Below are 26,688 nucleotides of genomic sequence, written 5' to 3'. Positions count from 1 at the left end.
ACCTGATCCTAGGGTACTCTCGGGCCCATCCGTCAGCTTCAGGGACTGGCTGGGGATGAACATGTGATCTACTCAGCCAATGAGTTGTTTGGGGCTTCTGCTGGGAATACTGAGAGAAAGCTTCTTGCTCCTTCAGTGGGATTTGAAGCCAAGTTACAGTCTTGGACCACAGAGAAGAAAGCTGTCTGAGAATCAGCCAACAGGTAGAGAGGGCAGCAACCCTGGAGCCAACATTTGAGCCCTTAGCGAGCTTTCCCGGAAGCCCACATCTGGGCTTTTCCTCCATCCATGCCATTTTTACTGCACACTACTATGTGCCAATGGGCTGCAATGTACCATTCCAGTTGCTGGGATGCAGCCAGGAGCAAGACACTCTTCACTTCACAGTGGTCACAGTCCTGCCCCAGGCCTTTGCACTTGCTGTTCCCTCTGCCTGGAATGCTCTTCCCCCCATATCTCCATAGCTCCCTCCCGCACCTCCCTTAGGTCTTGACTCACAGGTTATCCCCTCAGTGAGGCCTGCTCTGTTACAAATCACATGCCCACACCTTTTTTCTTGACTCATTTCACTCCTCAGCTTCTGAAACCACCTGATACATTCCATAGAATATATATTTATTTTGCTACTTCTCCTTCACCCTCGCTAGAAGGTCAGCTCCACAGGGGTAGGGATTTTCAAATGCATTATTCACAGCAGATCTCTAGTGCCTAGAACAGAGTCTGGCATGGCATGGAATAGGGACTCAGTGTTGAATAAATAAAGATCTCCAAAAGGACTGTCAGAAGAGGTGACACTGCCTTTGTGGTTTAAATGTTTAAGGAACCCGGGTACTTGATGGCCCCTAGGAGAGGTGCACAGCAAGTGGCTGTTGTGTCCCATCGATTCTCTTGTTATTTAAACGGAGTTGGATTCAGTTTTATTTTCGGGGGTGGGGTGAGAACGTGTTTCACTTTCAACCCTCAGGCTCCTGCATTGTGCTTGGAAGAATGCAGTACCTGAGAGCTGCCCCTGGAGGGCGCAGGGGAGTTCTGTTGCTGCCCGTGGACATGCAGTCACTAGCTCTCTGTGAAAAGTCGGAAAATCCAGAGATAATGGTGACGATATGATGATGATGGTGGTGGCGGCGGCAATAATGGTATATGTGCTTCGAAGTCTGTTTTCATTTTCACAATAGCCCTATGACAGAGGTACCGTTTCCTAAATGAAGAAACTAAGGCACAGAGAGGTCAAGTAACTTGTTCGAGCTCCCTGAGCTGTGACAGAACCAGAAAAGAACAAGAAGAGAAAAGCCACCATTGTCCGACCATCCAGAGGAAAGGCAGGTGAGCTGCATGGCTGAAGATGCCTAGGTGGAAGGAATTGAGGAAGGGCCCTGGGGGAAGGGGCTGTTGTTCACCCTTGGGGGAATCATTTCTCTGAGGTGTGAGCCCTCTCCCTCCAGCCCACTGGCTACAGGTTTCCCCAGCAGTGGCTTGGGGTCTTTTTAACTCTGGAACCAAATCTTGCCTGCACAATTGTCTGGTGAAACTGACACAAAGCTCCACCCCACCCAGTTTGAGGCCTGGAAGGCTTCTTGGAGAAAGCCGCATTTAATCAGATACCTGGGGGAGGAGGAGGAGTTAGGCAGGAGAAGAGGTAGGGAAGAACAGTGAGGTCAGAGGCCTGGGGCTGCGAGAGTGAGCAATCAGTTTCTTCTGTGGCTCTTTGCATGTCTGGAGTGAATATTTACTCCAAAGCAACCCCAGGCAAATGAACCCCAACTTTCCCAGCCCACATTTTCCATCCTATGTACTCTTTCCTCTGAATATTCAAAAGACACATCCATCCATCACCCCCTGGGCAGAACACAGGCCTTATCTGCAGGCACATCTTGTAGTGACGTCTGGGGCCCTGTAGTTTCAGGGGGTGGCCTCTGGGACCGGAAGGGGCCTTGAGGGCTGCTGAGCCAGTGCCTCACAGAGGCTGGAGGTCCCCTTCTCAGGCCTGAAGACCCCAGGCTGGGAGCCCCAAACCTGCTGCATCTCAGGAGCCCCATATGCAGCCTACTTACCTTTCAGGTCCCTGAGAGGCTGGCTCACAGGGACCTATTTTGCAACCAACTTTTCTTCCTTCTCTGTCTGCCCAAGTCGGGCTGTGGGGCTAGACCCTGCTCTGATCCCAACTGGCCACTTGGCATCTGTTTTAACTTCTCTGGGCTTTACTTACCTTGGCTGGAAAATAGACTGAGTTGTGAATTGCTGACAATGTTGTCTGGCACATAGTAGGTGCTGAGTAAGTGCCACTGGGATTATCACTATAGATTACATGGTTCTGTAATGCTGTGACTTCTCTCCTAGCCTGCTGGGGCATTCTTCTCTCACTTCCCCAAGAGAGGAGGATCCAGTATGGAAACAAAGAAATTTTCTTCTGCATCCTGAGTTTCATGATGCTATGGGGAAAGGGAATGCTTCTAACAAAAACGGTATTGGGGGAAATCTATGTGAAGAAAAGTATCCCAGCCAGGAATCTAGAAAAAGCTGTCCCATGTGGGAGATGGAGGTTTAGGAGACTGGGGGATAGCAGAGGTGGGGGAGAGGGTCCCCAAGAAAGGAGACCTGGGCTGCAGCACAGAGGAAACACCAGGCAGATTGAGAACTGACCTCACCTCCCCCAGGCGGCAGGAACCAGTGAGGAGAGGTTCTTGGGGTCTCAACAGTGGGCCTAGGATAGTGCCACACAGGTCCAAGAGGGCAAGAAAGTGGGAGTGAAAGAGCCCTCAGGGGTCTTGGGGCACTGGAGGGAGAGATGGGTGAAGTACATGCCAAGCCCTGGAGCTGGCCGTGCAGCAGAGGAGGGGCTTTGCAAGCCTTTGAGGAAGCAGGTGTAAGTTGTGGCCACTTGGTCAGAGAGCGGATGGGTATCATGATGGGGTGGGCAAGTGAAGGAGGGAGGAAAAGAAGATGAGGAAGCGGTTGTGGCTAGAGCAGGAGGTGATGATCAGCCAGTGCAATGTGAAGGGAAGGTCCCAGGTGGGCGGGCTGGGACTGGGTAGGCCCTGGCGACACCTTGTCTCCATGTCTTGACATGACTGATCCCTCTCAGAACCCTTCCCTGACACCAGTGGCTGGGTGCTGTCTCCAGGCTGTGTGGGGCTCCTTTGGGGACACACAGTACCTAGGCTTCCACTGTCCAGCCCTATCTCCCCGTTGACTCAGATGCCCCTTCTTCTAGCCTGTGAGCCATTTGAACCATCAGGGACAGGGCTGTCACCCTGTGCTTGGAACCTTCATGGTATGGCCCTACCTAGTAGGTTTCCCCTCTTTCTAGCTTTAACCTACCCGTGGAATAAATCAATCACTCTTACGAGCAGTTCAGCTGGGGGCAGGCCTGGGTCCGTGTCCCCTTGCGGGGGATGGGGGGAATAGGAGCATTCCAGTTTCCAGTGAGTCCTGGGAGTTCCCCCTCCCACTGCCACTGGCCCAACTCCCAATTTGAGCACACACAGCTCCCCCTTTTCACCACCAGTTTGGGGGTGCTGTTGAAATCCTCACTTTTGCATGACCCCTGCCTGCAGCTAGCCTCAGTCTCCCCTGCTAGAGCAGATACTGCCTGGCCCCGGAAATGCCCTCTGCCCTCCCCAGAGCACGTGGCCTGAGATTTTCCTTGAACACAGCACTTTGTGACTTATACGTAAACTTCAAACACAGCCCCCTTTCCTGTCTTCGCATCAAGGAAATAGGTTGAGTGTCAGAGAAACCCGCTGCTAAGAGTGCACTAGGCCTTCTGGCCCAGGTCCCTGCTCAGCTTGGGCCTCGGTGCTGCCGCTGCTGTGTCCAGGTGAGTGGCCATCCTTTGGCCTTCTGTCTCTGTTCTGCTAGCATTGCCACCCTGGGGACTCTGGGGCAGCTGGCAGAGAATAAATAAAATTCCTCCCCAGTGAGAAACGCTGGTAGAGCGTGACTTCCTTATACTTTGCCTGGGCATGAGAGGGGGTGGTTAGCTGGCGGGGGCCTCAGGCGCAGGGCTCAGGTTGCAGAGAAAACCAAGTTGGTTTCTTGGTCCCCCATTCCTCATTTAGAACCAGCTGTCTGTTGGCATTGGGGACCAGAGACCTTTCAGGTGGCCTGTTTGCCTGGACATCTATCGCACATCCCCAGGTAAGTCATCCTGGGTGGAGCAGTGGCTGGGTGCTGTCTCCAGGGATGGCCTGGGTCTGGTGGAGGAGGACAGAGTCAGAAAGGAGGCTTCCGGGAAGGACTAGGAGGGCTGTCAGACTGGGACCGGTGGTGTTCACTTAGAGAAGGAAGCAGACGTGGAACACCTGAAGGAAACAGCTCCCCTTCCAGAGGTTCAGCAGAGCAGAAGTGTCCCGGGGACACAGATGTCTGCTCAGTCCTCAACCTCCCTCTGAGCCCCATCAGTGTGGCATCCTTGGTTTCAGGAAGCAGAGAAACCTCCAGAGAAAGCAAATCTGTGCTCTGGCCCCAAGCCCCATGAATATGAGGGCGGCTCAACAGAGCTGTGAACTTGAACAACAAAATGCCAATGAGTCCCATGAGTGGTCCAGGGCAAGTTCGAACCACCTGTAGTGTAGCTCAGGTTAAAGGGGACCCAGAGAGGTGAAGGGACAAATGGCTTGAATCCTGGTCAATCATCGTGTGTTCTTGGCAAGTTGCTTGGCTTTCTGAGCCTCGGTTTATGCATCTGTTACATGTAGATGTAAACATTGGCACCTGGTAGGTGCTTGGCTCCTGACTATTGGGTGAGAGGTTGGGAAAAGTGTTCCAGGCAGGAAAGGATCTTGGTAGGAAGGAACAGGGGCTCCTGTGGTGGACAACTCAAGGTGATCTTTATTACTCTTGTTTTAGCCAGGGCAGCAAGTACACAATAAGTGCTTAATAAAGCTTGGCTGACAGATTAGGGTCAGGTACTTCTGAGGTAGAAAGTCCTTGGGTGCCACCTGCCAAGGCTCTTCTGCGAACCCAGAGCTGCTGCTCCCTTCTCTCACCTGTCCTCCAGCCTCATACACACACAGCCTGTGCAGGGACGCTGGGCAGGCAGACGGCCTGGCTGGTATTTGTGTGTATAGTCTGGAGCAGGAGGCCTAGATTTGAGTCCTGGCTCTGCCACCTACTGTGTGTGCTGTGTGACCTGGGCCAAATCACTACACCTGTGTGCACTTCAGATCCTGAATTCACAAATCCTTCCCTTACATGGTTCTTGCAAGGATTGGGCGAGTGAGTATGTGCCTGGCACATAGTAGGTACTATATGAGCATCTTGCTGTAGTTGACCCTTGAACAGGGTGGGAGTTAAGGGTATTGACCCCGGTACAGTGGAAAATCTGTGTATAACTTTTTTTTTTACTTTCTTTTATTTTTATTTTTATTTATTATTATTATTATTTTATGGCTATAGCACCTATTCTTCCTAGGTGGTCTCCCATCCAAGTACTAACCAGGTCCAACCTTGCTTAGCTTCCGAGATCAGACATTGGGCTTGTTCAGGGTGGCATGGCCGTAGACCATGGACCGTGGATCCACTGGGGCATGAACCCAGGACCTTCTGCATGTAAAGCAGATATGCTAACTGCTACACTATGGAACCACATCCCTTGTGTATAACTTTTGACTCCTCAGTCGTCGCTCCTCTGTGCCCATGGCATTGGTTCCTGGACCCCCATGGAAGCCCAAGTCCCTGGTATAAAATGGAGTAAAACAGTGCATACAGTTGGCTTCACAAATCTGCGGGCTCCCATCCGCAGACTAAAAATATAATTTTCGACCTACAGTTGGTTGAATCCTAGGATGCCAAACCTGGGAACATGGAGACTGGCTGCATCCTCAATTATAAAAATTCCACTTACAAGTGGACATGTGCAGTTCAAACCGCGTTGTTTCAGTGTCAACTGTACATACTCTAATGGTTATTACTAGCTCAGGTGGTCTCAGGCTCTGGACTTAACAGCTCCTAGACTCTCCTAGGACTGCTACCTGCTGATCACTTCTGGCCCCACCCTGTAGAGTAGGGTTAAGACAGTGGTTCTCAACCAGACCCAATTTTGCCTTCTCCCTGCTGCCAGAGGACGTTCGATAATGTCTGGAGACATTTTCGGTCATGACCCAGGGGATGTTAATGGGCATCAAGTGGAGATAGGCCAGGAATGCTGCTAAACACCCTACAATACACAGGACAGCACCATGCTGTCCCCACATAATACCAGGCTCTGTCCTCCCAACTCCTCCCACCTTTCCCTTCTTTATGCCTCCTCCTTTCTCCCTTTCACAGTCACAGAGCCTGACATGCAGGAAGAGTAAGCTCCTCTGCACACCATGAATGTTTATTGGGCAACTATTGTGAACCTTGCTAGTATAGGCAGGAGAACAAGACAGGGTCTCCACTCTCACAGTGCTTGCATTCTATTATGTCATATAGGACATGTCAAAGATCACATGTCGACAAGTCGATATATATATCCCATTTTTGTTGGTAGAGAAAGAAGGGGAGGCGATTTTAGAGAGTGGGGTCAGGGAAGGCCTCTTGGAGGAGGGGGTGATATTTAGGCAGAGGCCCAAATGAAGTGAGGGATACTGGGAAAAGAGTGTTCAGGTAGCAGGAACAGACAGTTCAAAGGCCCTGAGATTGGGTCATGACTGATTTGTTCAAGTGACCTCAACAAGTAACTTAAGGAAGCCTGTGTGGCTGGTAGGGAGGGAGTGAATGCAAGAAAGTATTGAGGCAGATTGGGCAAGGCTTGGGGGCTGCCAATGAGGGCTTAGGCTTTAAACCCGAGTGAGGTGGGAGTCCTGGAGCAGAAAAGGACATGGTAGCACAAGGGTGAGCTAGGTCTTGTGCTTGGTGCCCAGTGAGCCATCTGTCGTGGAATCCCACAGTCCCCCAGTGTTGGGCACACTTGCTGGCCCAGTTTTTCAGTGCGGTCTGACGAACTTAACTCACTGCTCAGGACCACACTTGCTACTACAGAGCAGACTTGTGATTTCATGATTTAAATCTGATGCCCTGATTAGGAAAAAGATATGACGGAGTCTATCGCCACCCATGGCACCATGCTAACTGCTGTCCTCATAACTTAGAATGTAACCTAAGTGGCATGTTGTTGGCTGACAGGTGCCTATGCTGCCTCTGTTGGTGGAATAGGGGCCCCCACCATGGCTGTAGACTAAGGAGCAGGAAACATGGCTTCCAGAGGGCCTTGGGGTCTTGGGAAGAGGACTGGGGGTCAGTGAGAATAGGCATGGGCAGTAAGGGGCTGGGCCCTCATTTCGGCAGCACCTTGGGTGGGGACCCTTCTGATATCTGAGGGTGGCAGGTGGAGCCTACAGGCTTGGCTGGGCCACTCCCATGCCCTCCCGGCAGGTCCAGTTGGATCGATTTCCTCCATAGCCTGCCTCCGCTCTGGGCTCTCATCATGGGCGTTTAATGGGGGCTTTTGATGCCTAGAATATGTTGTGTGCAACATAGCTGTGGGATTAAACAAAACTGGAAAGCGTCCTTCCAGCAGGTCTTCTCAAGGTCTTTGTTTTGTTTTTAGATTCTACCCATGAGATCAAACGAGTTTGTCTTTCTCTGTCTGATTTATTTCACTTAGCATAATGCTCTCAAGGTACATGTATGTTGTCGCAAATGACAAGATTTCATTCTTTTTATGGCTAATATTTCATTGCATATATGTACCACATCTTCTTTATCCATTGTTTATCAATGGACACAAAGTTGCTTCCATGTCTTGACCATTGTAAATGATGCTATAGTGAACAGAGGAGTGCATATATCTCTTTGAATTAGTGTTTTCATTTTCTTTGGACAAATACCCAGAAGTTGAATTGCTGGGTTATATGGTAGTTCTAATTTTAGTTTTTTGAGAAACCTCCATACTGTTTCCCCTAGTGGCTGCATCAGAGCCTTTAATATGCTAATATACTTTTCAAAATGTATTTGATCACTTGACCCTTTTTTCCTCTGCAGGATGTTTAGGGCGCCAGGTCTCTCTGGAACAGATACAATCTAACTCTGCCTTTACCTGAAGAGGATACTTGAATGTTGGAATTTCGGGCAGATATGTCTGTCCAAGGCTCTAGGGTTTCCTCCTCCTGTGGCAGGGCCTGGGCTGTGAGAACAGAAAATCCCACAGTCTCGGTGGAGCTGCATACCTGGGGAAGGCCAAGTCCGGGTTTCTGAACTCACAAGATGCTCCTGAGCTAAGGGGAGGCTGGTGTGGTCTGCCCAGGCAGGACTGGAATGGGGGTCTTGTGGTGGGCCCATCTCTTGGGAAAGCCACAGAATCTGAAGGATACAGCTCATGACAGAAACATCTGGTCCTCCTGCTCAAGCCCAGGTTCATAGGAAGCTGCAGACTGGCCCAGCTCCTCTGAAAGCCGTTGCCGTTACTATTGTCATTATTGGCAGTGAGACAGGGAGCTGGGATAAAGCTGTGAATACACAGGGAACACTTCTGTCTCTGGGACACTTTGGCCTTGGGTCCAAGGTGGCCAATCACGGCTTATGGCCCTAGGGGCCAGCCTCTCCCCACCCCCACAACTGCATGAACCCCCCCTGGCTACCCAAGCTGCACCTGTGGCCACTGTGGGGAGGAGCTTCTCAAACTGTGTTGTTGACAGTTTCCTGCCACAGCTTCCTGCCCCAGAGACCAGATTCACTACCCCCAATGGTCCTTGGATAGGCCCCTACTTTGCTGCCTTGTCTTGTGTCCTGCTACTCTATGGGAAAGGCTGTATGAATCTGTGAGGCAGGGAAGGCTGGAACTGGGAAGTGAAGAGGAATGGGGAGGGTGTTCCAAGTGGAGAGCACTACATGGATGAAATTTGTAAGTGAACGTGAAGGAAAGATGATAGCTCAGACTGACGGGCAGGGGGAGGGCTGAGGAATTTTGTTGTCTCAATGAAGTAGGCAGGAGGTTCTTGAGTAAAGGGGCCCTTGTAGAATTGCCTAAAAGCAATTTGCCCTGAGCTCAGCTTATGTGGGAAACAGACTGTGGGTTTCAGCCAACGACAGGCACCATGTGCGTTAGATCTGGATCTCAGATTTTATTAATAGAAACAGCGGGTAGAGATCAAAGGAGGTGATGGCAGCACAAACGGACCTCAGGAGCAAGATCTGGGCTAGACATGCAGGTGTGGAAGTGCAGTTAGCCACAGGCAGGATGGCCCAAGTAAGGGGACCGGGTTTGGGGAAGGGGTGAGAGCAGGGACCATCAGAGAGGGAGGAAGCAAGCCAGGGAGTCGTCAAGGACTCAAGAGGGACATGATGTTCAAGCAGGAGAGTGTCAGCAGTGCCCCTCGCTCAGGGTATCCAGCATCCGGGAGGGCACTAAATGCTTGTTTGTGTCCACTTGGTGCTGATATGAGTGCACCCCCACTGAGCCTGGAGAGCAGCCTGTGTGTTGGGGGTTGACTCTGAGGCTGGATGAGAGGGCGGGACTCAAGGAAGAGGAACAGGCGTGTGCACAGCCCTCTCCTTCCTGTTTCTCATATTTTTAGTGCCCGGTGTGTCCATACCTTCTAGCTTCTTTATCCCCCTTTAATTTAAAAAAAGAAATAAGGTATAATTTACACACAGTAAAATTCACTCATTTTAGTGAAAAATCCTGTGAGATTTGACAAATACATATAGCCCAGAAACTACCATCTCCAAGATATATACTGTTCCCCCAATTCAGTGGTCCCCAACCTTTCTGGCACCAGGGACCAGTGCTCCTATGAGAATCTAATGCCTGATGATCTGAGGTGGAGCTGAGGTGGTGATGCTAGCGCTGGGGAGCAGCTGCAAATGTAGATGAAGCTTCACTTGCTGCCCACCGATCACCTTCTGCTGTGTAGCCCATTTCCTAACAGGCCACAGACCAGGAGTTGGGGACCTCTGCCCCAATTCTGTTATGCCCCTTTATGATCAATCCCTCCCCGCCCCCCTGTCACAGCCCCTGGCGGCCCCAATGTGCTCCTCATCCAAAAGTTTGAACAGAGTCAGGCTGGAGGGAGTCAGTGGAAAAGAGAAGGCTAATGGAGGAAGTGAGCAAAGCTGTTCCAGCCTCAGGGCCTTTGCACTCGCTGTTCCCTCTGCCTGATGTGTTCTCTCCTACTTTTAGAAGTTAGCTCCTCATCCTTCAGCTCAGCTCAAATGCTGCCTCTTCAGAGATGGTGGCCATCCCAGCTACGGTGACCTCTTCTCTTTTAATATCACGCTATTTCCTTTATAATGCTGATCTCCATCTGTAATAATTTTGTCTCTCTCCTTGTTTATGGCATTCCTTCCCCCTCAGACTGCTATCTTCAGGAGGGCAGAGACCATGTATGCCTTTTTCATCCATAATTCCAGCACCGGCTTGAAACACAGTAAGAATTCAACACGTTTGGGAAATGAATGAATGATTTCAGGTGCTGGTGTGAGGGGGCCCGTAGGCGTGTCTGGGCGCTCAGCATAAGGTCTCTGAACAGTCAGAGGCGGGTTTGGGACTCCCAGATCTGGGCTCAGCAGGCTGGGGCTCCTCTCCAAGTTGATTCTAGCACCAAGCAGGTTCTGCAGGATGGACACGGATGCTGCCCAATGCGGCCTCTCCCACTGCCTCTGGGCCCATGAATGGAGCTCAGGAAGGGACGCCAAGGCCCTGACGTGCCCCCAATCCCGCTCTGGACCCGCAGGGACTGGTGAGGTGCACAGACGCATACCCTACGCGGGGCAGCAGCGGCGATGCCGGACCCCGCAGCACACCTGCCCTTCTTCTACGGCAGCATCTCGCGCGCCGAGGCCGAGGAGCACCTGAAGCTGGCGGGCATGGCCGACGGCCTCTTCCTGCTGCGCCAGTGCCTGCGCTCGCTGGGCGGCTACGTGCTCTCGCTTGTGCACGACGTGCGCTTCCACCACTTCCCCATCGAGCGCCAGCTCAACGGCACCTATGCCATCGCGGGTGGGAAGGCGCACTGTGGACCCGCCGAGCTCTGCGAGTTTTACTCGCGCGACCCTGACGGACTACCCTGCAACCTGCGCAAGCCGTGCAACCGGCCGTCGGGACTCGAGCCGCAGCCCGGGGTCTTCGACTGCCTGCGGGACGCCATGGTACGCGACTATGTGCGTCAGACGTGGAAACTGGAGGTGAGAACGCGGGGCCGGGTATGGGCTCGGGGAGGGCGGACCAGAGTGAGCGGGGCCTGAGTGGGTGGGGCCGGGGTGAAGAGCAGCAGCGGGCAGGGCTGAGTGCAGGGCCAAAGAAGGCGGGCCCTAGGGGGGCGGGGCTGGAGTGGGCAAACCCTTAACGGGCAGACCCCTGGGAGGCGGGTCGGGCTAGTGGGTGGGGGGGCCTGGGAAGGGGGGTGGAGGCGGAGTCCTGGGATAGAATGGCCAGTGGGGCGGTGGCCTGTGATCTTTGACAGCGGTGCACAACTACCAATGTCAGAACTTTAAGCTGGAGCAGAGCTTGGGTTCTGGGGCTCGGCTCTGGATGGGCGGGGCCTGGATGTACTGGGGAGAGAACATGGACTTGGGAGGGTGGCTGTCCTCAACAGCCTGAATGACTCATCGCCTGTGCTGCTGGGTGGGGACCACGATGAAGTGGAAGAGGGTTTCTGTGTCCCCGCAAAGTGCAACACTTACAGGTGTCCTTGACCCTCCCTTCCCTAGGGAGAGGCCTTGGAGCAGGCCATCATCAGCCAGGCCCCCCAAGTAGAGAAGCTCATCGCCACCACAGCCCACGAGCGGATGCCTTGGTACCACAGCAGCCTGACGCGTGAGGAGGCCGAGCGCAAACTCTATTCCGGCTCGCAAACCGACGGCAAGTTCCTGTATGTGGGGCTCGGGATCTGGGACTTTGGGGCGGTGAGGCAGGGGCAGGTCTCAGTGTGCATGTGCTCCATGTGCAAGTGGGTAGTGCGCTTCTGCGTGTGCAAAGGGCCCTTCTGTGGGAAAGGAGCGGCAGTGGTTAGGACCCAGAACCACACTGCCTGGGTTGGAATCCAGCATCTGCTGCTTACCAGCCAAGGACACTGGGCAAGTAGCTGATCTTCTGCCTGCCTCGATTTCCTCTCTTTCATTCAACAAATATTTAGTGAATATCTACTGTGTGCCAGGCACTGTTTCAGGCACTGAGGACTTAGCAGTGGACAAAACGGACATAAATCTCTGTCCTTGTGGAGAAAGTAGACAAAAAAGGGTGAATCAATAAAATATAAAATATGTCTGTTGGTGGTAAGTGCATGTGTAGTTGGGGTGGGGGTTGAGATTAGGTGGCCAGAAAAGGCCTCTCGGATCAGGTGGTTTTGAGTAAAGAACTGAAGGAGGTAAGAAGTGAGCTGTGCAGCAATTTGGGATAAGGGTGATCCTGGCAAATGGGAATGGCAATTACAGTGACCAGGGGAGTAGGTTCTTGGCAAGTTCAAGAAACAGAGAGGAGGCCAGTGTGCTTGGAGCTGAGTAAATAAGGGTCAGAGAGGGAGGAGGTGCGGTGACTCCCGCTGAGTGCCCTGTGGATAAGAGTAGTACCTCCCCCAGTGTCTGTTATAGGATTGCATGAATTAATATGTGTAAAGCAATAGTATAGCATCTGGCATGTACTAACATTGTAGTAAATGTTAGCTTAGCTGTTATTGTATGTGGGCGAACATGTGTATCTGCATGTGTCTGAGCCACAGTTGAGCCATATGGCTGTTCGTGAGTTTGTTATTGTGAAAGACTGTCTATAGCTATTTAAATAACCCTGCTGGGTATTTGAAAGCCTTGCTGGCTGCTGCTTTCTGGTCTGGACACAGGTCCTTTTGTATAATAGATGTTATCCAGATGTCAGCTGAAGTCACTCAGGCCTTGAGCTGCAGAGTAGCTTGGTGTCTGCCTCTTTCTTGTGACCTCAGGAATCTGGTGCCCTCCCGAAGGTGTCTTAACTTCTCAAGGCCACCCTTCTCATGGCCTGAGTTCCAGCCTGGCTGAATTCCTGCTCTCACCCACCTCTCCTAGGGCCGTTTCCTCTCCTGGGCCAATTGATGGACTTCTTCCTCAATTTCCTCATCTCCGGGCGGTCTTTGCACATGTACCGAATTCTCACAGGATGCACGTCCCTCCACAAGATTCTGCTGTCAGCTGATGAAATAATTTTTTACCCTGCCTAACAGTCTTAGGCTAAAATTGCAGTAAAGTTTCCAAGGTTTCTGAGGGAACTTTTGGACACATGTTACGGATCATGCTTAGCTGCAAGGAAGGCTTCTGAACAACTTAAGAGAGGGCTGTTTTCTCTTAGAGGGTAAACTTAGCTTTGCTTTTATATCAGTTAACTTTTGCTATGTAACAAACCGCTTTAAGACTTACTGGCTCAAAACAACAGTTTCTTACTCCTCATAATTCTGAGTCAGCTGGGCTGTTTTGGTTTGGGTCAGCTGGGCAGGGACTGAATAGATTAGAATGGCCATGCTCACAAGTCTGGCTATGGCCCAATGTCCCCTGGGTGGTGGGGATGAGTTGGCCACAGCACTGTCATTGTCCAGCAGGCTAGCCTGGGCTTATTCAGTGGTGGTGACTGCAGGGTTCCTAAGAATAGTCAGAGAGGGAAAGTAACAGTACATGAGCTCTTTTCAAGCCTCTGCTTGCATAATGTTACTGGTGTCCTATTGGCCAAAGCAAGTCTCATGTCTAAGACTAGAGTCACTGTGGAGAGGGGGACTACCCACAGGACAGGAATTAAGGCAGCGGTTTTGCATGTAGTCCTTCACAGAGTTGGACCCTGGAGGCCATAATGGAAGTGGTGGGCATCTCACACTGGGAGTTTGGGCTCCTACTTTCCTTGTGGACTGTAAATTCCAGGGCAGAGCCTGTACTTAGTGCTACTAGAGGTTTCTGTGTTCCCATGCGTAGTGAGGGCTGGTCCTTGTCCAGATGTTGCCGATCTTTTGCAGACACCGCATACTCCCCGCCACAGCTTGGTACCCGCTAAGACATTCCCAGCATCTGGTCCTGTGTCTCACACACACTCATATCCCACTCAGTCATGCACAAGTTACCCCAGTGCCTGAGTGTCTGGGGGACTCTCTCCTAGCCAGACACAATGAAGGGAGGTTGTATGACTTTCCTGTCAGTGTAGCTGATTCCCGCCTCGTATCTGCTCTCTCCTTCGTAACATGTCATTTCCTCTTTCTTGGTTCCCACAGTCCAGGTTTCCTCCCCTGGTTTCATGTCAGGTCCCTAGTTCAGCTCTTCATCACCTCATTCTCTGCTTCCTTTCTGTCCTGGTTTTTCTTTATCCTTCTCTCTTCTCTTTCCTCCTTTCCTCTGTCCCTCCTTCCCACCCCAAACTGTCATGCACATGCACAGACAATGATTCCACCATCCCACTGGTGTGAAAAGTCTCCCCAGATTTCCCAGGTCCCCTGGAAATATCCAAGAGTCATGGGGGAGGGGTGGAGGGAGTGGGTGGAGGGTGGATCAGGTGGGATCCCGAGCCCCACCCCAGGACAGCTATGATCTGTTTCATGTTTTAAGCTTCCATGGAAGATGTTTGTCAGAGAATTCCACTACCCAAAGGAGAAGTTTTGCAAAGGTTTTGCATTAATACAGCAGAATTTCTGTCAGGCTTCGAGTTAACCAGTCTTTTGAGGTAAGAGGAATCTCAGGAGTACCAGGGCCAATGGCTTTGAGTGGCCGATACTCTGGATCATGGGGCCCCCAACCCTCGGGCTGTGGACCAGTTCGGGTCTATGGCCTGTTAGGAGCCTGGCTGCACAGCAGGAGGTAGACAAATGAGTAAAGCTTCATCTGTATTTGCAGCCGCTCCCCAGCGCTAACATCACTGCCTCAGCTCCACCTCAGCTCATCAGGCATTAGATTCTCATAGGGGCACTAGTCCCTGGTGCCAAAAAGGTTGGGGGCTGCTGAGCTCAATACCAAATTGGCTTGAAGGCTCAGAGGCAGGCAGGACCAGCATCAGCCATGAGGTTGAGGCTGAGAGAGCTTTGATCCAGGGGCATTATAGAGACTGAGGTTGGTGCTCAGATTCAGAAGCAGTTGGAACAGTGACATGAGGGACAGTGACTCATGTTGGGGAAATACAAGAAATCAGAATCAACTGCAGTGCGCCAGACTGCTAGAAAACTAGGCAAGGTGTGCCTCGAGCAGAAACCATCGTGGGTCCTTCTTGCCATTCCTGTAGTTGGTAACCGCTTTCTCAGGATGTGGATCGTTAGGAGCCAAAGGTCAAAGCTGTAGGCACAGAACCTCACGTGAGCAGGGGTGACAGGAACATCCCTGGTAGATCACGAGCCCTGGGACATGCCAGGAGCTGGTCTAGTTCTAAGATCAGCGTGCATAATGTGATAGAAAGACTCATGCCACTCAGGCCCGGAATTAAGACCAGGGCCACACGTACCACTACCCACAGTTCAGAGCTACTAAAGAATGACTGGCAGTGTTCCCGACGATATTGGCTGCCAGAGCTTGCCTTGCTTCTGCAGAATTGCAGCATTTGTGCTTCACTTCAGCACGAGATGAACTTGACCCCTGAGAAGGGCCTTCAAAAGTATACTGTTAAGTCGTTCTTAACCTCTTCTGGATCATGGACCCCTTTGGGAATCTTACTGAAACCAAACCCCTCTAATAACCCCCCAAAACATGTTTACCCCAAAGGTTTTGCATACACTTATATGAGACCATGGTTGAACCCGAATCTTATGCTCGGAGCCCTTTTTAGGTTAAGAACTTCCAATTTAATTTGGCTTTCTCATTTTACATGTGAGGAAACTGAGGCACAGAGAGATTAAGTGGCTGGCTCAGGGTTGCACTGTTAATCGGTGACAGAGCTAGCTGTCAGTCCTACGTAGCAGCTAATGGTACAATCAGAAGGGGACTCCTGGCTCTAGCCTCAACCAGCTGTGCAGTTTAGGCCAGAGCCATAATCCTCGTGCCTCAATCCCTCATCTAAAAAGTGATGATTATAATACTAGTACCTGCCTTGTGGGGAATACTGTGAAGATGGAATGACAAATATATGAAGAATTTAGAACCAGTATCTTAATGAATCCTGGCTCTTTTATTATCAGGTTCTATATATTCTTTAAAAAGTGGAGATGCAAGTTGATTTCTTTTCCTGAACCTCTAGCTTAAGATCAAGTTTGAACTGCAAAGACAAAGAACTGCTACCACCTAGTGGTTTTTTGGTAAATAAAGTAGAATTTGTGCTGTTGAAATACATGTAGTGACCACACCAATGTCTGTACCTAAGTGGTTATTTTCTGGGAATCAGTGGCTTCTCTTATGAACTCACATGTCTCTTTCCAAATAGAGTGTACAGTTAGCCTCTCCTGTGCAACAAACCATCCTAAAATGTCGTGGCTTGGAACCACAACCTATTGGTTTAATAGGTTGACAGTTTGGGCTTAGTTCAGCTGGTGTTTCTTCTGCTGATTTCTTTTGGGCTTGCTCCTGTGGCTGCAGTCAGTGGAGGGTAGGGGAGTTCAGGGTATGGGATGGTCTACGAGGCCTCACTCGCATGTTGGGCTGTTGGCAGGCTGGAGCTCCTTGTTCTCCTTCATGTGACTTCTCCAGTGGGCTCACTTGCACTCACGTTGAACCATGGTATTTGCAAGGTTGCCAGGAAACACAAGAGAAGGCCCCAGTGATCAACCACTTTCTAAGCCTCTCCTTGCGTCATGTCTGCTGAGGTCTTATTGGCTAAAGCAAGTCACATGGTCAAGCCTTGATTCAGGAGATGCAGAACTAGACTCCATCTATTGGTGGGAATAAATACTCAATGTTGTGGCTGTTTTTTCTCAATATTCCAGGTTTGCTGGTGAGTTCCTGTTGTCAGTTCAGAACTTAAGATTTGGCCTTAAGAGGTATTTTTACTTCTCAAAAGAAGAGAAATAGTCTTTAGAGACCATAACAGTAGGCTGGCCCACTAGCTTCGTTATAGAAGTGCCTTCCATCCTGTGGGGCATTTATGTTTCTCACTGTGATGTGGATTTCTCTTCCTTGCCCTTAGGTGCTCCCCACCACCCCCTACCCTGGTTTCCTAGCTCTTCAGGCATCCCTGACTATTGTGGGCTAGTCTGGGAACTATATCAGCCTTCACTGCATTGTTCTCTGGGAAACTTGCTGTCCTGGAATGGATGAGACATTCGCAACCACCCCTCTGCCCCTTGCTCAGGTTTTGCCATGGTGATAGGGGACATTTCTGTCCTTTTGGCCTAAGGAAGCACTTGATTGCAAGGTGAGCTCACATCTGTCTTGTGCACCACTGTATCCTACCTTAGAATAGTGCCTGGCACGTGATCAACACTCATTATTTGTCCAGTGAATGAACACCCACGGCAGAGCCCACGCCTAGTCTGAGAGTTCATACCACTTGTGGGCCATCCTCATGCTATTTCAGGCTGGATTCTGCTGGCCAGCTTTCTGTACTAAGCATAGTTCCTTAGATTATTGGTCAGCCGCCTACAACTGCCATAGGGCCTGACATCCCCAGGACCAGCTGCCCTCCCTTCTCTGTTGGATACCTATACTTAACTGTGGATTCGAACCTTGTGCTGGTGACCCAGTACAAAACTGTTTGGTGGCAGATGTTGATTGATGTCACTGTGGGATGTGAGGGTGCAGGCATCAGGCTCTAAATTGGCTTCTGTGTATGTGTGTGTGGGGGGAGGTCAGGTTGGCCTGTGTGTGTGTGCATGTGCGTGGGTAGACAGGTCCTTACTTCACAAAGCACCATCTTTGAGGGACTCAAGTCTCATTCATAGACATGGAAGATTCATTTATTTTGGCAAATTCGCAGCAGAGGAGAATCAAAGGTCTCATTCTGTCAACGGTCGGTCTGTTAGGATAACTGGCAGGTCCATTGTGATGAAAAGATGACTTGTTCTGATTTTGACAAAGATGTAGCATGAACCAGCCATGGAGATGTGCTTATCTTTGTTGCTCTTCATGTAGAAGCGGCTTTCTCTCCTCAAGAGAATGGTTCTAAATCTATCTGTGTGGACCCGTGTGTCCCCTGTGAGGGGATCTGTGTCCACCATAGATGGCCAAATAGCCCTCCATGGGTGGCCAAGTGTCCCATGTGGAGGGCTGAGTATCCCCTGTGGATGGCCAAGTGTTCCCCCTGGATGATTAAGTGTTCAGCTGTAGGTGGCTGAGTATCAGGCCATGCAGGGCTGAGTGTCTGCTGTGGGAAACCCAGTATTTCCCAGTGCATGGTCACATGTTGGTCCTTGGTTGACCATGTCTCCTGTGACCATTGTGGTTCTCCTCTCTGTCCCTGCTCCTGTGCCCCACTGGCCTGGAGGTTAGCAGGTAACCTGGAGGTTGAGTGGGGCCTGACCTTGGCTCCCCGACTCAGTCCCTGCTGCTTCCTCATGAGGCCCTAGGGTGCAGAGCCCACAGGGTGTGTGTGTGTGTGGGAACTGGGGCCCAGCAGGGGGCACAATGGGAGGGGCCCAGGTGGTGGTGGGGGTGACGTCTCCTACTTACCCCTGCCAGGCTGAGGCCCCGGAAGGAGCAGGGCACATATGCGCTGTCCTTGATCTATGGGAAAACCGTGTACCACTACCTCATCAGCCAGGATAAGGCAGGCAAATACTGCATACCTGAGGGGACCAAGTTTGACACGCTCTGGCAGGTGAGCCGCCTGCCACCCTGTTTAGGGAGATGCTGTGGTGGGGTGCTCAGCTCCTGGGGAGCAGGGAAGCTTGGCCCTGACGCTCTCTCCACAGCTGGTGGAGTACCTGAAGCTGAAGGCCGATGGGCTCATCTACTGCCTGAAGGAGGCCTGTCCCAACAGCAGTGCCAGCGCCAGCACAGGTGAGCGGGGCGGCAGGGGGAGTAGTCAACACTTGTTCCAGTGTCAGTACAGGTGAGTGGGGCAGCGGAGAGTGACACCTGTGCCAGTGCCAGTGCAGGTGAGTGGGCAGCAAGGGGGGGCGATGCCAGTACAGGTGAACAAGACAGCAGGTGTGGGGGGGTGACACCTGTGTCAGTGCCAGCACTGGTGAGCAGAGCAGCAGGGGGCACCATCTGTGCTAGTGCCAGTGCAGGTGAGTGGGGCAGCGGGAGCTGGGGTACAGGCAATGCCGACTCTCACCCCCTCATCATCTTTTCTGCTCCCCTAGGAGCTGCTGCCCCCACACTTCCAGCCCACCCATCCACGTTCACTCATGTGAGTTAGCTGGCATCTCAGAGTTGGGGCCTCAGGGATGAAGGTAGCGGGTGGGCCATGGATCCTGGGGTGGAGAATGGGGCTGCCGTGGAACAAAAGAGGGTTCTCTGCAACCCCCACACTATCCCTGGGAGTTGTCAGAGGGTGTGGGTCTCATGAGAGGGGCTGGTGTCCCCTGCTCGGGCCCTGCTGACCCTTCTGACCTCATGACCTTTATCCTCAGAGGCGGATTGACACCCTCAACTCAGATGGATACACCCCTGAACCAGGTGAGCTGGCAGAGGCAGAGGTGCATGGTGGGGTTCACACCAGGCTAAGGGTAGGGTCCCTGGCTGGCTCCGGATGTGCTGGGGGATGGACATGGGCCTGGCCTGGTCAGTGCTGGTTGGCTTGGTTGGCTCTGTGCCTACAGATGTCTGCATGGGGCACACCCCTCATGCCCGCTTATATGCATGTACATGGGGCGTGACATGCAGGGGAGAAGGCCTGGCCATGCCTGGGCCAGTGGGGCACAGACACACATTTGTTAAGCACCTACCAGCTGTTAGTCACACTCCCAAGTTCATGTGCATGTGAACTGGTTGGATCCTCTGACATAACATAGGAGGTAGTTATGGTAATTATTCTCATTCTGCAGATGAGAAAAGAGAACAATGAATTTCTAAGTTCATGTAGCCAGGCAGTGGTGGGGTGGGACTGAACCCTGGCACACAGGCTCCAGAACCCACATTCCTAAACACCCTGTTGCCAATCTCCTGTGTTTGATGCATGGTGCAAGCCTGCCCACGTGTGTGCTCAGAGAATACAAATGGTTGTATGTGCTTAAGAGGCTTGCCTTTGGAGCCCTTGTGAACATGGCTGTGCATTGCCTCCGTTGACAGGGCAGGCATGAATGTGGGTGCACACATATCAGTGCACACACAGGCACAGATGTGTGTGCTCCAGCGGCATGCTAATGCTTACTTGTGCAGACATGATTTTAGGCCCCTGTTGTACAGAGATGTAGGTGGGAGTGTGGATACATGGGCACATGTGGTTACATATGAAAAGAGATGCACACACCTTAGAGTTCATTTGGATGTGGCTCCCCGATGCACCAAGAGATGGGACCAGAAGTGCACACATGCACACTAACACGTGTACCCCCGTGCCCGTTCACGGTCTGGGCGGTACACCGCTGTCCAGGATACATGCCTGTGGGTGCCGATGCTGCCCTGCACTCCCTGTGTATCCCATCCCTCTCCCTCCTCCTGATCTGGGAGGGCACGCCTGTATGTGTGCCCAGCGTGCTTAGTGTCCCCAGACAAACCGCGGCCAATGCCCATGGACACAAGCGTGTATGAGAGCCCGTACAGTGACCCCGAGGAGCTCAAGGACAAGAAACTCTTCCTGAAGCGTGAGAACCTCCTCATAGCTGACATCGAACTTGGCTGTGGCAACTTTGGCTCAGTGCGCCAGGGTGTCTACCGCATGCGCAAGTATGGCTGCCCCTGCAGTGGAGGGGGAACCACTGGGGTCGGGCAGAGCGGGAGTTAGGGCCAGGGAAACAGACCCTGGGAGAGGAGGTTGCCTGAGGATTCCTGGGAGCACTTGGGGACAAGAGCCGAGAGTGAGTGAGAGAAGCAGGCTGGGACAGGGCAGCCTGGGCTGGGCTGCAGGTGCAACAGAGGCACCCCGGAACTTCTGCTTTGATCTGTCATTGGATACAGGCAGCTCCGGGGAGGGTATAACTTTGAACACAGTGGCTCTTTCGGGGCAGGGCAGTTCCTAGGGAGGGACTTGCTGTGTGCTGCCCCAGCCAACACTCTGGGCAGCTGCGAACTGAATGCCTGAGCCCTGCAGGAAGATCTGAGTGGCGAGCCACAGTGACCACTGCACAAGTCCCGGTGGAAGGAGGCAGTTGGGCGGTGAGGTGCTGAACGGGCCCTTGCTGGCTCACGCGTGTACCTCCTGCACGGGTGTGTATCACGGCAGGAAGCAGATCGATGTGGCTATCAAAGTGCTGAAGCACAGCACGGAGAAGGCGGACAAGGATGAGATGATGCGTGAGGCACAGATTATGCACCAGCTGGACAACCCCTACATCGTGCGGCTCATTGGCGTCTGCCAGGCTGAAGCCCTCATGCTCATCATGGAGATGGCAGGTGGTGGGCCCCTGCACAAGTTCCTGCTGGGAAAGAAGTAAGCCTGGGCTGCTGGCGGTTGGGCCTGGGGCTCATCCTGCCCACCTACAAGTGCACGTACATTTTCATATGCTTGTAGACACACACACGCACACCTACCCCTTGCACACTTTGACACCCACACTCATGCCCACAGGGCAGAGCTGTTAATAGTGTAGATGGCAGAGCCTGACATCCAGCTCTGCCACTACTCATGTGACCCCAGGCAGGCCTCTTAATTCTTCTGGGCTTCAGTCTCCTCAGTTGTACCACAGATCGCAGTGATTGCAGTGTTTACCTCAAGGAGCCCTTGTGAGGGTTAAATGGGTAGATGTTTATAAAGTGCTTAGAACAGCGGCTGGCACTGCTTGTAAGAGCTAAGTAGTAGCTCTAAGTATTATTGTTATTGCTACCCAAATCCCTTGGCCAAAGTCATGGCCCATGTGAAATTAAATTGACTGTCTTTGACTTTAAGCAGGATGGGCAGACTATATAGCCCATGGCTTGTTTTTGCCCTGCATGGTTTTGCATTTTTCAAGGGTTATAAAAGTAAAATACATACTCACACACACATATGAGGATATGTGGCAGAGACCACATGCAGCCTGCAAAGGCTAAAAAATTTACTAAATTTACTAAAAAATTTTTCAGAAAAAAATTACAGATCTCTGATCTAAAGAAATTGCAATTTCATTTGTGTTCCCTCATGGCTGAAACTCTAACCCTCACAGACACAATCTCTTATACTCACTGAGGCCCATGCCCGCCAGCCCACACTACTGGTGTACATGCCTTCACAGTGGGCCCAGAGCATGCATTCAGTCATTCCACAGGTGGCAGTGGGCCATTTCTCTGTGACAGAGACTATTACATCGTTTGAGATTCATCAGCGAACAAAAGAGACAAAGCTCTCTGCCTGAATTCTGGTTGGGGAAGAGAGGCTTTAAATAAGAATTATAGTACAATAAAGTATGGAGTATGTCAGGCGATGGATACTATGGACAAGGGGTCAGCAGCCTCAGAGTGGGAAGTGAGAAGTGAGAGGGTGAGGTTCGTGCAGACTGAGGGAGGCAGCCAAGTGCAGGCAGAGGGCACAGCCAGTGCAGAGGCCCTGAGGTACATGTGTGGTGGGGGAACTGTGAGAGGGCCTGTGGCTGGAGCTGATGTGGGTGGGGAGGCGACAGGCAGACCATGCAGGTTCTTAAGGGCACAGGGAGGTCTTGGACTTTGACCCCGAGTGAGGTGGGAGACCTGCGAGGCTGTGAGCAGAGAAGGGGTGGGACCTGACCCTGTGGGGAAGACAGACTGTGGGGGGTGAAAGAGTGGAGGAATTGACCCTGGTTAGGGCCAACATGTCGAGGGCTGATGTCGAACTGAACCAAGTGGCAAGCAAAAGGTTCTGGAGGATTAATGCAAACAGAACTGCAAACCTGCCAAACAGATTGAATGATAGGTATGAAAAACTGAAACAAAGGCTAGGGTTTCAACCTAAAGTAAAAGTGAAGTCGACTACTAGACAGAGGATAAAGGAGAGAAAAGCGGCGATACGTCGTGTAATAATATGATAATAATAATGCGTCTTTGATGTCGATGGAAGATGGAGTATTGTGTGCGCGTGTGTGTAACAATCTGGAGCTTAGCTTTGGCCTTATTATCTTTGAGGTGCCCGTGACACCCTCCTCAGGGCACATGGAGGATGCAGGCAAATGTACAAATTTGGGAATTGGAGCACGTGGGTGGAATTTAAAGCCTTGAGACCACCCGAGGGCAGAGGCTTTGCCTGTGTGTTCACTGCAGTGTCCACAGCCTTGTGCCTGGCACACAGCAGTTGCTTCATAAGTATGAACACTTGCCCGGCTGGTTCAGAAATGTGGGCTTGGCCTCCTTGGGAATGTGGGCTGTCCCCTCCCCATTGACCCTGCTTTCCCCTGCATCCCAGGGAGGAGATCCCTGTCAGCAATGTGGTGGAGCTGCTGCACCAGGTGTCCATGGGGATGAAGTACCTGGAGGAGAAGAACTTTGTGCACCGAGACTTGGCGGCCCGCAATGTCCTTCTGGTCAACCGGCACTACGCCAAGATCAGTGACTTTGGCCTCTCAAAGGCCCTGGGTGCCGATGACAGCTACTACACTGTGAGTCCCCACCCCTTTGGTGCCCAAGTGGATGGGACAGGTGGGTGGGGGGTCCCCAAGCTCCGCCCTGGCAGCATCTCCTCCTCCCCAGGCCCGCTCGGCTGGAAAGTGGCCACTCAAGTGGTATGCGCCCGAGTGCATCAACTTCCGCAAGTTCTCCAGCCGCAGCGATGTCTGGAGCTATGGGGTCACCATGTGGGAGGCCTTCTCTTACGGCCAGAAGCCATACAAGGCAGGCATGGGCAGAGGTGGTGGGCTGCTAGGTGGGAGGGGGTGAGGAGCCCTGGTCACTGACGTGTGCATGTGGCTCTCGCTTGAGCAGAAGATGAAGGGCCCCGAGGTTAATTCCTTCATCGAGAAGGGTAAGCGGATGGAGTGCCCGCCAGAGTGTCCTCCTGAAATGTATGCACTCATGAGCGACTGCTGGACATACAGGTGAGTACCTGTGGGCGGGGGGCGTGGCCGTGAGGACAGCTGGGTGGGGAGGTCTCAGCTGACCCCCTGGTGTCGTCCTGCCTAGAGATGCTCACCAGTTCCCAGCATTGCCAACACTTAGCACCATTAGTCTCCCTACGTCTGTGCTCGACTCTCTGACACACTGACCCTCCAGTGGCCACAGCCCCCTGTGGACACCCAGTGCTCCAGCATCTAAAACTCAGTGCCCCACAGCCAGCACTCAGCAGCACATCAGATCTGCAATGCTCAACCAAGATAGTATGCTGTTACCCCAAAAAGGCTACTGACCCTCAGGTGTGGGATAATACTCCAGTATCTACTTCCTCAGTCCCTGGACATTTACCCAGACAGACCAAAACCAAAGCACACAAACCCTCAATATATTCAAAACCTCACCTCTGGGTGAAGTCTAACACTCAAACACACCAACTCCTACCACCATCAATATCCCAACTTCCCATCAGACGACATCCAACGCACACCCAAATAAGCTGTCACCCTACACTGACTATGCGGTGTGTGCATGAGGCAACGTTTGTTGCCTTTTCTTCCCCCACACCCTCAATTCCACTGCCAACACCTAAGACACCGACAGACACCCAGACACACAAGCAATCCAATAAGTAGATACTCTATTTATGATAAATAATAAGTGGTCCTATTCTAACATGCCCTAACCTGCCCCCATCAGGAAACACCCAGTACACCAACACCCCAGCATCCAAAGAGGCCTAGCATTGGATACCCCAACATAACTCATGGGTATTCCACACATAGCACCATTCATACCCCAGCTCTCCACCAGCCAGGCCACCTTCAGCATCCTGCTGCTCCATCACAGGCAGCAAACTTGTGCCCTTGTAAGCCTGCACCTAGCACCCAGATGCCCTGGCCTCGGGCACCTCACATGCTCTGTGCTTCAGCATTCAATAGCCTAGCTCCCCACGGTCAACATTGTCATTCTAACACTCAGTGGCTTCAGTTCCCCAAGTTGTTATTCCTTAACAGCCACCATCTTGCCTGCCAGTGGCTCTTTTGTTAGGCACCCCTGAATCTGGTTCTCACACCCTAGAGACTGCTCCATTAGCCAGTGCTCCACTGCCTTGACGATTTTCTCAGCCCCTTGTGTGTCCATTGTCAGCTGAAGCTGGGTTCTGGCCGTGTGGTCAGTGGACTGGACCTGTCCCCCCCAACAGGTGGGAGGACCGTCCAGACTTCCTGACGGTGGAGCAGCGCATGCGGACCTACTACTACAGCTTGGCGAGCAAGGCTGAGGCCCCCCCAGACTGCGAGAAGGGGGCTGAGGCTGCTTGTGCCTGAGCGCCAGCCTCCTGGGGCCACAGCGCTGGTGCCCCAGCCTTTCTCTGTGCCCTTGGCCCCATCCCAGGAGCTCCAGCGTGGCTGGGCCAGCTCAGCTCCTGTTGCCCAGCAACTGGGCTGCGGGAGGACCAGCTGAGGCCTCAGGCCCGCACTGCTCTAGCGTTGCCTACCTGGTCACCTGTCCTCTCTGGCTGGGGAGTTGGGAAGCCCCAGGGAGGGGGGACATGTAGCCTGGTCTTTGGCTGGTATCTACTGGGGGCCTCTGAGCTAAGGGGTGTTGCTTATAAAAAACACCCCTCCTTCCTCTGGGCCCTGAAGGGGAAGACGAGGAGACCTCAGGTGGCAAGACCTCAGTCATTGGAATAAACTCAGCTTCTCTCTTGTTTGAGATTCTCATCTTTTTTGGGTGAGGGTGGGACCAGCAAAGAGGTTGATAAGTGTCTGGAAATGGCTTTCCTTGTGGGGCTGGTTTTCCCACTTCTCTGCCCTAGGGACATCTCCATGCAAGTGAGGGGCTGTGGCCGAAAGAGAAACTGAAGCAGGGGAGTATGGGGGGCCCAGGGGCTGTATGTGCAGTTGGGCCTCAACTCCCTGACTTTTGTGAATTGCATGGTGGCATCACTTAGGGAGACTAACAAAGACTGATGCCGTCCGCCCCAACACCCCTGTATGGGTGTGTTTTAAAGTGTCTTCAGGTGATTCTACCACCCAGTACCCTGCTCAGCTGCCCCACCTTCCTCCTGGGACCAGTCATAGCTGGAGTTTTCATCACCTGGTGCCCCCAAATGCCAGCTGTCTTGCTCAGGAGACCTGTTCCTAAGCTCTTGTTCCTTCAATTTCTCAAAATGGGAAATTGGGGTGTTGGAGCACAGAACCCAACATGTAAGGTGAAATGGAGCCAGTTGCCTGCATTTCTTTCCTGTACTCGCTCCCGTTCCTCAGCTGTGATTGGCCCCAGCCTCAGTCCCCAGCCAATACCTCATTATCTTGGTGTGGCTGTGTGGAGCCATTGGCTTAGGGGCTGCACGAGACCCACGTAGAGCCCAGGAAAGGCAAGGAGACTCTGTGGCTACTGAAAAGATGACTCTCGTCATTGGTGGAGATCTAGAATGTCTGTGGCTACTTGTAGAGCCACGAGGGAGGGCTGAAGCTTTTACTGTTGTGCTGAGTGGGAGTGTGAGGCCAAGATGGTTGACGCTGGAGGGCAGACCCACAAGCCTTCCTGACCTGTGAGTATATTGTTGAAACCAGGAAATTGACGTTGGGGTTATTAACTTAGGTACAGACCTTGCTGTGATTTTACCATTTAATGTTGAGTTTTAATGCTTTATATGTAAGCTTCATATTAGCACATTCTTTAATTAACTTTGTATCCTACATGGGAGTCAGTTCAGAATGCCCCCAGGTATACAGCCGACTCCTCCAGACACATGATGGCTCAGAGCTATGTGTGTGCAGTTTGGAGAGTAAGTCTGTAAAGGTCGGG

At 52.1% G+C, this 26,688-nt stretch overlaps 1 protein-coding gene across 3 annotated transcripts; it reads left to right on the top strand.

The window, feature by feature from the left end:
* The first annotated feature begins 3,693 nt into the window (after positions 1–3,693).
* ZAP70 (zeta chain of T cell receptor associated protein kinase 70) lies at positions 3,694–25,584 on the top strand. 3 transcript variants are annotated; one of them, XR_005654890.1, is made up of 14 exons: positions 3,694–3,817; positions 4,059–4,137; positions 10,656–11,106; positions 11,632–11,792; positions 18,457–18,595; positions 18,690–18,777; positions 19,086–19,132; positions 19,356–19,401; positions 20,418–20,610; positions 21,107–21,313; positions 23,234–23,426; positions 23,501–23,658; positions 23,749–23,861; positions 25,079–25,191. XR_005654890.1 is itself a non-coding variant. In XM_039872499.1 (14 exons), the coding sequence occupies exons 3-14, from the start codon at positions 10,705–10,707 to the stop codon at positions 25,200–25,202; spliced, it is 1,854 nt and encodes a 617-aa protein (XP_039728433.1). In that variant the 5' UTR covers positions 3,694–3,817; positions 4,059–4,137; positions 10,656–10,704; the 3' UTR covers positions 25,203–25,584. The 3 variants fall into 3 exon arrangements, 2 of the variants coding, with proteins under 2 accessions (XP_039728433.1, XP_039728434.1); XM_039872499.1 differs by having other exon boundaries at positions 23,518–23,658; positions 25,079–25,584; XM_039872500.1 differs by lacking the exon at positions 4,059–4,137 and having other exon boundaries at positions 3,713–3,817; positions 23,518–23,658; positions 25,079–25,584.
* Positions 25,585–26,688: the final 1,104 nt, after the last annotated feature.

The sequence above is a fragment of the Pteropus medius genome, unplaced genomic scaffold, assembly GCF_902729225.1.
Source record: "Pteropus medius unplaced genomic scaffold, Ma_sr-lr_union100, whole genome shotgun sequence".
Lineage (NCBI taxonomy): Eukaryota > Metazoa > Chordata > Mammalia > Chiroptera > Pteropodidae > Pteropus > Pteropus medius.
The sequence above is the reverse complement of the archived record's forward strand: the minus strand, read 5'-3'. Positions and strand labels throughout refer to the sequence as shown.